At 39.0% G+C, this 13,777-nt stretch overlaps 1 protein-coding gene across 1 annotated transcript in view; it reads left to right on the forward strand.

Moving 5' to 3' along the window:
* LOC139135242 (E3 ubiquitin-protein ligase HUWE1-like) overlaps positions 1–13,777 on the forward strand; it is a 55,293-nt gene that overhangs the window by 755 nt on the left and 40,761 nt on the right. Inside the window, exons 2-15 of the mRNA XM_070702532.1 lie at positions 1,427–1,527; positions 2,086–2,440; positions 2,743–2,823; positions 3,357–3,463; positions 3,946–4,123; positions 4,773–4,864; positions 5,390–5,589; positions 5,995–6,052; positions 6,255–6,431; positions 10,177–10,422; positions 10,935–11,584; positions 11,956–12,078; positions 12,564–12,637; positions 13,252–13,409. Coding sequence (XP_070558633.1) covers positions 2,212–2,440; positions 2,743–2,823; positions 3,357–3,463; positions 3,946–4,123; positions 4,773–4,864; positions 5,390–5,589; positions 5,995–6,052; positions 6,255–6,431; positions 10,177–10,422; positions 10,935–11,584; positions 11,956–12,078; positions 12,564–12,637; positions 13,252–13,409 — 2,373 coding nt within the window. The 5' untranslated portion in view covers positions 1,427–1,527; positions 2,086–2,211. The remainder of the gene's footprint in view (positions 1–1,426; positions 1,528–2,085; positions 2,441–2,742; positions 2,824–3,356; positions 3,464–3,945; positions 4,124–4,772; positions 4,865–5,389; positions 5,590–5,994; positions 6,053–6,254; positions 6,432–10,176; positions 10,423–10,934; positions 11,585–11,955; positions 12,079–12,563; positions 12,638–13,251; positions 13,410–13,777) is intronic.

A 13,777-nucleotide genomic window follows, 5' to 3' on the forward strand; every position in this document is an offset into this window, starting at 1 on the left:
GCTCGGTGTTGCATTTTTGTCAGCGGACACTCAGTCAAAGCATCTATGCTATTGTCAACTGCCATTGCCGCCAATGTCTCGTACTTGTAAGGATCAGAAGGTCAGGAAAAGTGATTTCGATCAGATCTGGCTAAAATCGTATGATTGGTTGAGACAAATATCAGATGCAAAAAGTATGGTACTTCGCGTGCTCAGGTCGTTGCGTATCCGAGCCAAGTTTAGCCATTTTGAGATCCGTGTACGTCCACATGACGTTGAAGCCATGTGTGTCATTTCCTGTCACGCATTCGTAAGTTGCATGGATTCATTCGATTGACTTTGAGAAGCAGTTGCGTTTGATCAAGTTTCAAAATCCGTGACCGTTTTAAAATATCAAAGGCACAATGAAATGAAGTAAAAAGAAACTGCACGAGCTAAAATCATCATTCGTGTGATCATCCGAATACAACAGCTATGTACCGTACATACGGTTCTGTAGGCCTACTGTATAGTTCAAAGGTCGCGTGTGAGCGAGATCTAGTGCGCCGGCGTGCTCCACACAAACATGCATGGCAGCCTACGTCGCGCAGTTGTCGAAGTTTTGTACGTTTGCCGAACTAAGAGTCGATGAAATTTCAAATCTTTCTCTTGGAAATACTTGGTATCATTTTTTTTCGGGCCTCCCTTTATTATGAATTGAGTTTTAAAGTCAACGTATGTTTCTCTGCAGGCATGCTCCGCTGACTCCGCATTGTAACTTAGTGCATTATTCAGTCCCGTGTCAACTTGTCATGGACGTAAAAAAAAGACGTTCATGGCTTTACCAATCCAGCTACAGACAAACATATAGTAACAGAGGGTCACATGAAAACGTGCCACCATTTGCCACCGATTATTTCGAACACTGATTACTTCTCATGTAGGCCTACTTTTGAATTTTCATGTTGGTATTGTGCAATATATTTACTAAATTGTGTATTGTTTGTATTAGTTCAATGTGGTTTTTTTTCACTTTTGATGTTTTATTATTTATTTAAAGTAAATATACAGGATTTAAATGTAAAAATAAATTGTATAGCTTGCCATTAATCACTGCTGAATGGAGAAAAATATTGAGAATGTCAGAAGTATATCTCATCACTGGGTGCCTTGTGAATAGCCCTGGTGATATGTAAATTGTATGCAAATACATATGCTAATTAGCCGCCCGCCTTTATTTTCATTTGTGGAGAACACTGCGTAGGGCTGGAATTTGAATTATGTCTGCTGATCATTTGTCAGTCATCTCTCTGTTTTGTAATTGAAAGTTTTGTTAGAATCATAGAGCCAGCTAAGAGTATGTCACTGATCTGTATTCAATCAAATTTGTCTCAAAGATTTCCACAGAAATATACAGCCAAACAAAAGAGGTACTTCAAAAAGTATATAATTATTTTTTTCTTTGCAGTTTGTGACAAGAGCTGTAAGGGTAGTTGATCTGATCACAAATCTTGACATGGGGGCATTTCAGTACACAATGGTCTGACAGTCTTTGTTGATAGGCTACAGGTGAGTTGTCCCTGCAATGATGGACTTACATGGTCCACAAAACCCCAATTTTCCAGCACTTTTAGTGTAAGCATTGCTTGGTCCCTCAGATGCTGCACCAATCAGTGTTTGTGAAAAATGCAATGCAAAAGTAAATATCAAGGCAGTTGATGTTATCTAAGGTGTTGGTGTTTGTCATCAGCACTTATGCCGTTTTTCTGCGTACATTCTTAATTCACAGGAACTATTTATGTCAGATAAACAATAAAAATGTGATTTTTGCTGAGAAATTTTTTCACAAGGAATTGATAAATATAGTGTAAGAAAAAAAAGGACTGGCGGGGCCTCTATAAGAGAATTTATTCCCAATTACTCAGAACTTAAACTGATAAGCAGCTTTGGTGGAAAGAATTGTCAGTGTTATTTTGCATATGATGAAAACTGTATAACAAAGTGTTGAGTCAACTTCACACCACAGGTATGTTGAAATAATCTAAAGCTCAAGCTCTGAAATCGAAACAAGTAAGGTATACAAATATCTGATATTGGCAGTTCTAACAGCCAGTATGTTTTTTTCAGCACGAAGTTGACATCTGTAGAAGAGAGGTTCCCTATGTCATTAGACCAACTTTCAACAACCAGCCAGCTGAAGGAGGAGAGGAGAGAGAGGGAGACCCATCATCCCCTGGCCACCTGGATGATGAAATGGTTGCCATGGACACAAACAATGCAGGATCTGGCCAAGATGGAGGAAATGGTGGGATGGAGATAAATGATTATGTTGATGAGAACGATGACATGTCACAAGGTGGTAATGAACCGGCAAAACCAGGCCAGCAGTGTTTTCCTCAGAGAGCTGCATTGCTGAAGTCCATGTTAAACTTCTTGAAGAAAGCCATCCAAGATCCAGCATTTTCAGATAGCATCAGGCATGGTAGGTATTAAGAAGACCATTTGGCATTGAAGGCTCATGCTAGCTTCCTTTTCAGTGCTGTGTAAGGTCTGACCTTTATCAAGCAGTGTCAGATGACATATCGGTCTTAAGTAACAATATAAATAATCCGTTTGTATGGTCACTGTACAGCCCTGTCAAAAGCTATGTATGTTATTAAAGAAATATTACTACATCTATCTTCTTTGAAATTACTAGTTGACCCCTGTACGTCAGTTTTGTCATGGAAACTGAGATTCCACAAAATAAAATAATGATACCTGGTTTGGTTCAATTTTTTCCAGTCATGGATGGTACACTACCAAGCTCACTGAAACATGTCATCAGCAACGCAGAATACTATGGGCCATCTCTCTTCCTCCTCGGTAAGTTATACTATCTATTCCTGATTATACCGGGCTAGAGATTACTCTTTTTTCAGCTGGGTTGTTGTAGTGGATAAATGTGAGCTTGTAAAGCTACCCTGAGTAATATTACTGACTCTGTGTATATATCATTAATGATCATGAGATCATTGTATGTAAATTTATAGCCTAAGATTTTCATAGGATCAAACTGAACAAGGATCAAATATGTATGACATTGGGTCTAATATTTTTGAAGTAAACAATGTGATGTCACATCACCTTAACACTTGAAGGTCATTTCACTCCACAAATATAATATTGGAAATTTACCATACATAGTTGGTGTTGTTAAGTTCAAAAAGGGACACAGTGTGTGTGTTATAGTGGGTTGAAGAATCAAAGAAGTCTCGTCTTGTCATAGTTTGTAACATTTCACTCTTGTTTTTCTTCAAATCAAAGAATGAAGTGATGAAAGAGAAAACTGAAAATTAAGAGAGCATTGCCACTGTTTTTGTATGCATAACTAAACTATTTGTTCATCTTTTTTGCAGCTTGTGAGTTAGTGACAGTGTATGTGTTTCAAGAACCCTCACTGTTATCGTCATTACAAGACAGTGGTGTAACTGATGTTATGCTGCATGCTCTGCTCATCAAAGATGTAAGTATGCTGCCCTCAGCCGCTCATTCCCAGTGTCTGTTATGGCCTTGGTGTGTATTGATAGAATATCAAGCAAATCTTAGAGTAAAGATTGCACATACAATGTGTAATAAAAGATACCATGTAATTTGCATCATCATCTCCATACCAGGGTATTTGTAATAGCAATGCACTTCATACGTGTTATTCCAATGAACTGTACCCATAAAAAGGGAGTATTGAACACTACATTTATCAAGCTGATAGTTACAAAACCCACATGTATGTTCAATTTGGCAGTTTGAAAGCATCTCTCTAATAAATATTTGTTTGTCATTGACAAAGGCATATGATATCATGAGCTGAAAGAATATAACCAACCAAACATAGTAATGAAAAATCAGATACACCTGAAGCTGTGTTATTGAGAGTATGTTTTCATAATCAGATAAAGTGATCGTGCCATTTTACTTTTTTCATGGCTTTACATTTTTTGTCCACAGGTTCCAGCCACAAAAGAGGTTTTGGGCTCCTTGCCCAACGTGTTCAGCGCACTGTGTTTGAATGCCCGAGGTCTTCAGGCATTTGTCAAATGTAAACCTTTTGAGAAGCTTTTCAAAGTCTTGCTGTCACCCGACTACTTGCCTGCCATGAAAAGACGTAGAAGCTCAGAACCTGCAGGTAATGATTGAAAAAGATGAAAAACAATACAGTTTTCCTAATCTGTACTACCGTATCATTGCTAACACTCAAATTGTTTGTCTAGGTATATCGAAACAAGTAATAGGATGAACGCTATGTAAAGAAAGGTTTCCATCATTGATGTGTTGTGCAAATATAGTAATGAATTGATGAATTGGATTGATGAGGTGTGTCTTATAATGTAGAAATAGTGATATACCTGTCAATGCAAAAATAGTTTTACTGTGAATGTTACTCGTTACAAGCCACAAATTACTGTTTCATGTGTGGAGGAGCGGAAATAAACATACAGATAAACCAAAATCCAAATTGCATCAGCTTGTAGTGTTCAGAGTTGTGCCAAAACGGATGTCATTCGAATGACATGCTCATTTGAATACTAGATCACTGGATTTTGTTGTACCTAAGAAGTTGGCTCTGCATTGTCAAAGGAATGAGGAAATTTATCCTATTCACTGTGTCACCCAAGCACTAACTTATAAGATGGATATTTCAATCGAAGACTGGACTTAACATACATGAGTCGCTGCTTTTAGCTTAAGATCACACATAAAAAAGTAATCCTGTCTCATACCTGGACAACAAGTGCCACTGGAGTTTATTCTAATTATCTTGCTGTCTTTTGCAGGTGATACAGCATCAAATTTAGGAGGAGCTATGGATGAACTGATGAGACATCAACCATCATTGAGAACAGATGCAACCAAAGCCATCATCAAGGTAGGCACTTCAATAGGCCAAACCCGGAATTCGAATCGACCACGGTACAAACAAAACCATGTGCGCAAACGCGCACAGACGTACGTGTATTTCCATACGCGTTAGTACACATGTGGGCTTGTTTGTACCAGCATCACGTGATTATTTGGGCGTACTGAGTCTGTAGAACGCATCGCGTCCTTTTTATTCCGGAGTAGAACCATTGTAGTATCAAATATCTTTAACATTAAAAGTATTCAGATTTTCAATATACTTGCCCTGTGCAGGCATTACTCTCAAGATATGTTGGTCTATAACAGGAGGGAGGTTGACAAATAGCACTGTCTTATGGCGTTGAGCAAAATATTGAGCGAAACACACAGGCCATTCTAATTCCCAAGAAGAGGGAGTATTGCAAAGATATTCTAATTACGGGATATCCCTTCACTCCTGTATACTATAGGTGAGTAGAGTAGCCTTTCCATGGTTTTGCTCAGGAAGAAAATCAAATTTACAGCCTTTGATATATTTCATATCATTTCACAGTTGCTTGAGGAGGTATGTGCAATGGGTAGAGATGCCAAATTTGTGTGTAGCAGGAGTTCTGGCAAACCAGAGGGTTCAGCAGCGGCAGTGAGATCAGCAACCAGTGAGAATGAGGTGTCTAGTGAAGATGAAGAGGATGAAGATGATGTATCAAGCACAACAAGTCAAACTAGCACGCCTAAAACAGAGACAGAATCACAGTGAGACATGGCTCTTTTCTTTTTAAATTATCAAATCTTCACTCTATTCTGAGTTCGATTTTTGTCTGCCAGCATTTTATTTTACACAGAACTTTAACATACACCATCTTGTCACTGACACACGTTGCACGATGGTACCTGAAAATTTCCTTTCATTATACTATGGGTTACATGCCATTGTTTTCAAAAGGTGACTGAACTGGATAAATTGAAAGGGTTTGGCAAAACAAACAGAGACTGAAACAAATGGGAAAACACCAGTTTAACACCCTTTGAAAAATATTTGTCATCTTTCATATTAGCCCATGCATGAGTAAATATTTTGACACAAATGTTTGACTGTTGAGGATTATAGTTGGTCAAAATTAAATGATAACCATGAATTTTGCTTTTTCTGCATTTCAGAGCTGTAGAATCAGAAACTAGGACCCCAATTCCTCTCTTAGATTATGTGCTTAATGTGGTGAGTGGAACTATTGTCATTAATATGCCATTTATAGCTCTTTTTCATTAATGAACAGCTCACTGCTTTTTTTTACAGCAAAGATTTTTGATTAATTTGACTCGAAAAGTACAGCTTCTTATTGGCAAGAGGTTTCCTGGAGTTATGGAAAAAATTTTTTACCGTGATGATCAAATGCCCATGTGTGTTTTTTCTCTCTCAGATGAAGTTTGTGGAGTCAATCTTGAGCAATAACACAACTGATGATCACTGTCGGGAGTTTGTAACACAGAAGGGATTGATTCCTCTGATGGGTATTCTTGGCCTGCCAAATTTACCAGTAGATTTCCCAACCACTCCTGCTTGCCAAGCTGTCGCAAGTGTCTGTAAATCCATCTTGGTAAGTTAGTTGATCATTCTCCCTCATCTGTGTGTACCCACATGTATATGTGATATTGCTGCTGTATTTCTATCCACTGAAACAATTTGTGGCAGTATTATTGTACTTGGGCCTCAGCCCAAGTACATTTGTTTTCATTCCGTGGGGAAAAACTCTGTAAGGTATAACCATTTCTGGCTGAGACCAGGGAGGGCAAAATGTCTTGGCTTCATCTTTCTTGGCATAATAAATGGCGTAATGATGTTAACTGAATGGAAGTGCTGCTCTCAGCCAGTCTTGAATAAGTGAGATGTGAATATTAATGCTTCTCTATCTGAGTTTTTGCCACAAAGTCTTCTGAATATAATCAAAATATGCATCGAAATGCAACAATTATGCACCCTCCGTTTCCTAGGCGATGGCACTACCCTTGCTACGCCCACTGGACGAGCCAAAGTGGGAGGGGTAATTTCAGTTTGGTCGAACAAGAGGGCCCGAGACCAGAATTTAACATTTAAACTTGAAACATGTTTAATCGCTGACAAGATGTGGACTAGTGTTAATTAAAGTAAAAGTGTGAAAAGGAAAGGTTTTATATCCCGGACAAAATGAAAAACATTACGACTGGAAACTGTACCCCCGTTGAGAATAGTAATGCCCACATCGATGGAGAACACTTATCCTTGAGCTGAGAAAACCAGACCATCATTTCAAAATAGAGCTGCAGATTCAGAAGCTCGTTCAAAATAGCTAGGTACACCCATAAAGGGGTGGTTTCGAGTTTTGAGGGCAAATTTCGCCCCCTTCATATAGAAATCGTACGTTTGTTTTTTCAGGAGAACACACCATTTGACACAAAATTTGCATGTAAGGGGTCGCCAGTAAGCACGTGGTCAAATCTGGCATAAGAAACAATATGAAATGTTGGGTAAAGCCAGTCCAAAATAAACTGATTTGAACTTTTGTGTTTTGTAATTTATACCACTGCAGTAACATTACCTTTTTTTGACAACATCACACAATGTAATACGTTTTGAAACTGAATACTCCGACGTATTCTGTGTCTCCTTTGCTGAAAAATACGGTATGCCGATTACCAGGTAAGGAGATGATGACGTCAAGACAGAATTGTAGTGCGTTTGGTCCTGGATGGTGCACGAAGTTTTGTCAAGGTAGCTTGTGTATTTATTTCCTAAATGGGAGAGATTAGGGTCGATCTAAACGAAGGCCGAAGAATGTTATGATACTCTAAGCGAGCTGAACTCTAACGCGAATGGTTGGATAATTTGGAGGATGTCTAGAATGATCTCGTCTCATTAAGATTATTTGGCGGTCAGTATTGAATTTCAACTGCGTCACAAGTTTGCGAAATGAGTATTCCGTCGAACTGTCAACAAATGATATTTTAGAAATCTGGAGACGTGGCACATCGCATTTTTATTTTAGTATTTGATATTTTACAAAAGATTTAAGAAGCAATGATTTTGTCGAAAATTCTGAAAAAAATATAGGAAGATTCGATCGCGAACACATTTCACTTGGGGTCAACTAGCCCTGCGTACGATGCTGTGTGTTCCGCTACAGCTAATCGCCCCGCTCACCACAGCCCTGCAAAGACCCGTACGTAAGGTCGGTGACTTCAAATCCATTTTGGGACTTGACGTAAAAAGCCAAATTACTGCCGAAATTCAGCGTTCTTGGGCCCAAGTCGTATCCCAGCCTACCTCAGCTACTTGATCGCTTCCAAAAATAAGCTTTTTTATTCACTTCTCGTAAATAACCGTCGATGTCGGCAACTCTCTCGCTAGCCCTGCGTACGATGCTGTGTGTTAGCTGTAGCACATAGCTCATCGTACGCAGGGCTGGGGGTCAACATGGGGTCGCAGCCATGTTGCCTCAAAACTTATTTCTGTCTGCACTCAAAACTCAAAAATTTCGGATATGAACCTGAAAAATTGATGCAATTTTGTCAACTTCGGCGAAATTTCAGCCTATAGACAAAATTTCATCCAGGTAAGGTAAATTTACTGAAATTTGATCGACAAATAATCCTGAGCTTGAACGTGACAGCTAGCCTTCTCCGGACTCCGGGAAGTCAAGCATCCAGCTGCCCATACACAGTTGCCCATATGGCCAGGTTTATGAGATTGTTTTCAAGCGACGGCGGCAGACCGTACGGGGCTCTGGATATGAACCTACCGCCGGTGTAGCTGTAATAACTGTTGCGTTGTTTTTAGTGCCCACTGACGAAGTCCTGGGGGAGTTATAGGTTTGGTCATGTCAGTCCGTCCGTCCATCCGTTCACGCAGATATCTCAGACATGCCCTGGTCAATTTCTTTCAAACTTGGCACAAGAATAGAACCCAACCCCATACAGATGCACGTCGATTTGTTTCACAATGCGATCGAATTTGACCGTGTTAGAGGACTTTTTAGTTTACACCTCCATAGACTCCCATGTATAAGGCCAAGAAAAATAAAAATTTAGTTTCTCATCGTATTCATATTGGCTAAAGGATGCAGTTTTTTGTCCCCACGGATAAAGTCCAGGGGGCTTATAGATTGGGTCATATCCGTCTGTGAGTCCATCAGTGAGTCCATCGGTTCACGCACATATATCAGACATTTTGACAAAATATCATGTGACCTTGGTGACCTTTGACCTCAAATATACATTATTGTCCATAACTCAGTAACCACAAGTGCTACACCCTTCATATTTGGTATGATAGGACACCTTATGACACCATATATTGTACCTCATTAATTATGCACATATCTTATTTTGAGCGAGCCAATAGAGCTAGAGGTCTGATTTTTGGTATATAGGAATAACTTAGCAATACAATTATTATGACAAAATGTGACGTGACTTCAATGACCTTTGACCTCAAATATATATATTTGTCCACAACTCAGTAACCACAAGTGCTACACCCTTCATATTGGTATGATGGGACACCTTATGACACCACATGTTGTACCTCATTGATTATGTGCATATCTAATTCTGAGCAAGCCAATAGAGCTGGATGTCCGATTTTTGGTATATAGGGATAACTATAGGGTAGAAATCTAAATATGCCCATCTAAATATTAGACATCTACCATCGAGAACAAAAGAAATTTGCTGTTATTTGAATATTTAAGGAGTTTAAGCAATTTGCACTATAAATAAAGAACCCCTGCCTCAAGCTCCACAAAAGTTGCTAGACATATTTTGCCGTTGTCATGCCATTGCTTCGTTTAATAACCAGTTAATCAAATGCCTAATTGACAGGAGGAAATTCAAGACCATATTTGAATAGTAGTATATATTGTCCTCAAAATTACTCTATCACGGCCCAAGTACTCATTGCCTTCAGCAATACTGCCTTGTTTTAGTTAAGTTTGCCTCAAACCTTATTACTGAGAGAACCTATTTTTTGTGGAAAGTGTCAAGTTAGAAGAAAATAAGTTATTAACAGTATTGCTTAGTTCCTGAAATGCTGACCAAGCCTTTGTGTTGATACAGTTCTGATGTAATCAATAAGTGGTATTGTGTCATTTTGATGCAGATTGTCAAAAGCAGTTGCATTTATCTGCATAGATTCGGACAGTCTTTTGAACTTTGCATCAGCTATTAACACTGGCTTGTGACTTCAATTATGAGCTGATGATGACTCAGATGACAAAAGTTTGTGGTTACATAGTTGGAACAGTAACAGTAAAGAAATAACATTTTATTCCTTTCACCCCTCAATACTGATACCTTTTTTTCTTGCAGACGCTAGCCCATGAACCTCAAGTGCTTAAACAAGGTCTTCTACATTTAAATGAAGTTTTGCAATCACTGGAACCCTTACACCAACCTGTGGAGGCTCCCGGTGGATCAGTACTTCTCCGAGAATTGGCCAATGCACCCAACATTTCAGAGGCACCCCTGTCAGCTGCAGCCACCCCATTGTTACATGCTATGGCTTCTGCACATGCCTACATTATGATGTTTGTCCATGTTTGCAGGGTTGGGTCGGTAAGTGTGCATAGATGATGAGCATCCCTTGCCTTTTTCACCCTATCACGGAAATTTATTCAAAAAACAAATTTCTCAGATTGGAAGAGGATACTTACTGACATGGGTTAACGAGTGACAGTTTCATCAAGGGAAGTTTGAGTAAAAGTTCCTATTACTATAACCTGCCCTATCAACAGGTGGAAACCATATCCACTTTCAGGTTTGCTCAGATCAATGGTGAAGTACACTGGGTTACTGTATGCAAGACATGATTATCAGGGCAAGTATTATTTTGCTCTGGAAGGCACCTTTTTAAAGGTACATGTCAGGATATCCGGTTGTTATTTCCACACATATCCTACACATCATATAGTTATAAGCTCAGTAAATGTTTCACAATCTGCTTGCTTTTGTTACACGCAGAGTATTTATATTCACAAAAATGAGGAGGAAACTAGTGTATTTGACAAGTGATAAAAGACATCCCGGTTTCTGGCCTTTTCTTTAAGTGCTGTTTAATTTCATTGCAGAGTGACATCAGGACAATTTCAATCAATCACTGGGGTTCAGATCTTGGACAGAAAGTCCTTGAAGGACTCAGTAGACTGTATTCTTCATTGGTGTGGGAGAGCACCATCCTGCTAGCTCTTTGCACCCCTGACTCCTTGCCAGAAAGTTCTGAATTCGGTAAAGGAGACATGGAAAAGCTGTTACCAAAGGACTTCCAACCTGATTCACTTGGGAAAACTGGGAAAGGGAAAGATGATAAGCCTGAGGCTTCCACAAGCAATAATGTGAGGACTAATGATACAGGAAGTGTACCGATGGATACATCTTCCAATGGAATTACACCCATGGATATAGATGACGATAAGGTGGTCACGACCCAGGATGGGAAAAATAAAATCAAAATGTCTCCACAGCTCACACAGCAGGTGAAGCAAATAAAACCGTTGCTGTCGGCTTCATCAAGGCTTGGGCGAGCCTTGGCTGAGCTCTTTGGACTGCTTGTCAAGCTATGTGTTGGTTCCCCAGTCAGGCAGCGGCGAAGTCACCATTTACCCACAAATCCCAGTTTACCTCCAGAGCCTGCCAGACTGACTGCAACATCTCTGTGTAAACTCCTAGCAAGTGGACTGTCCTGGATGCCACCAACTTGTTCACCAACTCCCAGATTCAGGTAAGCTCTTCAGCGTTTTTGTGTTTGAGTACCCTTTGGGCAAGCCTGTCAAATTTCTTCCTAAAACCTCTGTTTTTAGCTCACATTTGATATATGTATATATACCAAAGAGAGGTATTCTGGAGAGTCAGTCTCAATTGCATCTCATTTGCATGCCTGTCTGTATGTTTACTATATGAGGATAAGGTAGATCAAATTATGTTAATTACTGCATAATTAACACTGAAGTCTGTGTATATTTCTCTAATGTTATTGAACCTCTCTTTGCTCTAGCTATTGGTATTTTAGCTTTGTTTTACCTGGCAAAACTTCTGAATATTTTTCGTCAATACAATTGCTCAGAAAGTGTAATTTATCTGTTTTGATTTCAGATTGACATTTTTCATATGTTCAGTTGGATTTACATCACCCATGCTATTTGATGAGAAGAAATATCCCTACCATTTGATGCTGCAAAAGTTCATGTCATCTGGAGGACACGCTGCTCTGTTTCAGTAAGTGGATAACTACAAATCACAAGATGACAGTTAAATTTTAGTGTTGTATTCTGCTACTATGTTAGACATAAATGTGGATAATTGGTGTAATATTTCCCATCAATTTGTATTGATTGCAAAACACAAAGTAGCTTAGTGCTTCCATGGATAAGTTAATAGCATAGCAGTAAAATACAGCAATCTGTATCTACCAACCTGTTGAAGAAGTATGCCTGGCTGTTCCATGTACCAAGAATTTGGACAAAAACAACATAGCTTTCCATCAACTCTAGTATTGCCCTAAAAAGCAAATGTAGGTGTGGTGACTGACCACCAAAACAAGAATTCATATCATTTGTAAAATCATATCTACATAATTTTGCTCAGTCGTGGTGTACCTGCGTTGCTGTCAGTCCTAGCTTGCACAGTCCCCTCCCCTCCCAAGTGTACCCAATGTCTTATGTTGCATTAAGTGTATATAAATGTCTTGAAATTGATTGCAGAACCTTCAATTGGGCCTTGTCAAGTGGAGGAAATGTTGATGCAAAGGATGGTCTAGAACATCCTGACCTTCCTGGTAAGTTTAGTTCTTTGATAATCAATTTCTTCTATACATGCAAGACATGGTATTCAATACGTGAAGTGATTTCATACAGACATCCATGTTGTTGAACTCCATTGTGGTGAGGAACATAGGCGTAATACCTACTGTTCCTCAAAAGTGTTCAACTGGTAAACATAACATAACTAACCTAGTAGTAGTATCCATCGTGAATCATCGCTGGTGCTGAACAATGTTTATTACAAAAATCTCTCTGAAAGAAATATGTTTTATGTGTAGACTTGAAGCTTTCCTTAGTTAGAGCAGAGCATATATTTTATGGGGTAGCAGTTGTTTCCATAGGAATAGAGCAGATTGTGCAAATGATCCTTTCCCCTGTGACTTTAGCTTTGTCCCAGGGATTTTCAGTTTCAATCTAGAACTGGAGCAAAGATATTTGTGTTGGGTTTTATTGTTCAATCAGATGTGTGAAGAATGGCAGAGCTAAACCATTGATGGCTTTGTATGTCAATATTTACTGTATTTCTACTGTATCAGTAGTAGCTTCTGATGGAGAGCATTTCTGACAAACTGTGAAAGAATGTAGAGCAATTTCTGATTCAATTTTGACTCTTTGCCACTTCTTGCAGATGGCACCGGAGAGTTTTTGGATGCATGGCTGATGTTGGTTGAAAAGATGGTGAACACCAAGACTGTACTGGAATCACCACACACTTTGCCCACCAAGGCAACTCAAGCAGGTTTTGTACCATTCAGTCCTGTACAGTTCCTGATACACACACATAAGGTAGGAATAATATCAAAATGGAAAATTTCCTAACAACACTATGACCTAATTAAACAAGTGAAGGTTACTTGTTACAGTAAACTACTAAAGTAGGTTGTGATTGTAGAGAAACTACTTCATAGGTGTTCATTCTTTTATACTTTTGGATTGATTTTGTTTGTTGTCTGTATTTCCTTTCTTTCCCTTGTTTCCCATGATTACCTGTGATTTTCGCCGAAGCGAACACTACATATTATCACAGAATATTTTAGTCCAGTATTGATTATTATTCCCAGGATAAAATCATTGTCCCTTCATAATCTGCCATTAATTTGTCTTGAGAACATAATCTGTTCTGAGGTTTTAATGTTTCAGTACAAAAATTGTAA

This window comes from Ptychodera flava, chromosome 6 (genome assembly GCF_041260155.1).
Source record: "Ptychodera flava strain L36383 chromosome 6, AS_Pfla_20210202, whole genome shotgun sequence".
Taxonomy (NCBI): domain Eukaryota; kingdom Metazoa; phylum Hemichordata; class Enteropneusta; family Ptychoderidae; genus Ptychodera; species Ptychodera flava.